The sequence below is a fragment of the Eimeria mitis genome, genomic scaffold (genome assembly GCF_000499745.2).
Source record: "Eimeria mitis Houghton genomic scaffold, Emh_scaff1095, whole genome shotgun sequence".
Taxonomy (NCBI): domain Eukaryota; phylum Apicomplexa; class Conoidasida; order Eucoccidiorida; family Eimeriidae; genus Eimeria; species Eimeria mitis.
Window position 1 is genome coordinate 4,415 of NW_013567559.1, and position 656 is coordinate 5,070.

General features: G+C 54.0%; 1 protein-coding gene across 1 annotated transcript in view; it reads right to left on the reverse strand.

The window, feature by feature from the left end:
• EMH_0029290 (uncharacterized protein) overlaps positions 1-562 on the reverse strand; it is a gene marked incomplete at both ends in the record, with an annotated part of 4,964 nt that extends 4,402 nt beyond the window's left edge. Inside the window, one exon of the mRNA XM_013494267.1 lies at positions 274-562. Within this exon, the coding sequence (XP_013349721.1) occupies positions 274-562 (289 nt within the window). The remainder of the gene's footprint in view (positions 1-273) is intronic.
• Between the last annotated feature and the right edge of the window lie 94 nt (positions 563-656).

Genomic DNA, 656 nt, shown 5'->3' on the forward strand with positions numbered 1-656 from the left:
AGCAGCAGCAGTGGGGGCCGATGAGAGAGCGTGACCAGCAGCAGATACCGCAGACCTCCACAGCAGCTCTCCCCCTAACACCACAAACCCTAAACCCTAAACCCTAAACCCTAAACCCTAAACCCTAAACCCTAGAGAATATAGAAAAAAGAAGAGACACATGAAAGGATATGTAAACACTCAACACTCTACACACATCTTCTTCATACATCCTCTCAAATACAAGACTAGGGTTTAGGGTTTAGGGTTTAGGGTTTAGGGTTTAGGGTTTACCTGTTTTCACTTGCTCCCCCAGCTCAGACACAGCAACAGTCAGTACCCTTCCTAGCTTCTGCGGGTCAAGGGCCCCGGGGGGCCCCCTGGGGGCCCCTGGGGGGCCCCCTGGGGGCCCCCTGGGGGCCCCCAGGGGGCCCCCCTGTACCCCCCCGAAAAAAAGGGTACCGTGGGGGGGGGCCCCCTCGGGGCCCTGGGGGGCCCCCCCCTCCCGCGAGGGTTTAGCTGAAACAACAAATTCATTTGAGTCGTCAGAAGAGAGAGAAGTGCATCCGCTGAAGAGGGACATGACGGGGAAAAACCCTAAACCCTAAACCCTAAACCCTAAACCCTCGAGGGTTTGAGTGGTGAGGAGAAAAAAAAAAAAAAAAAAAAAAAAAAAA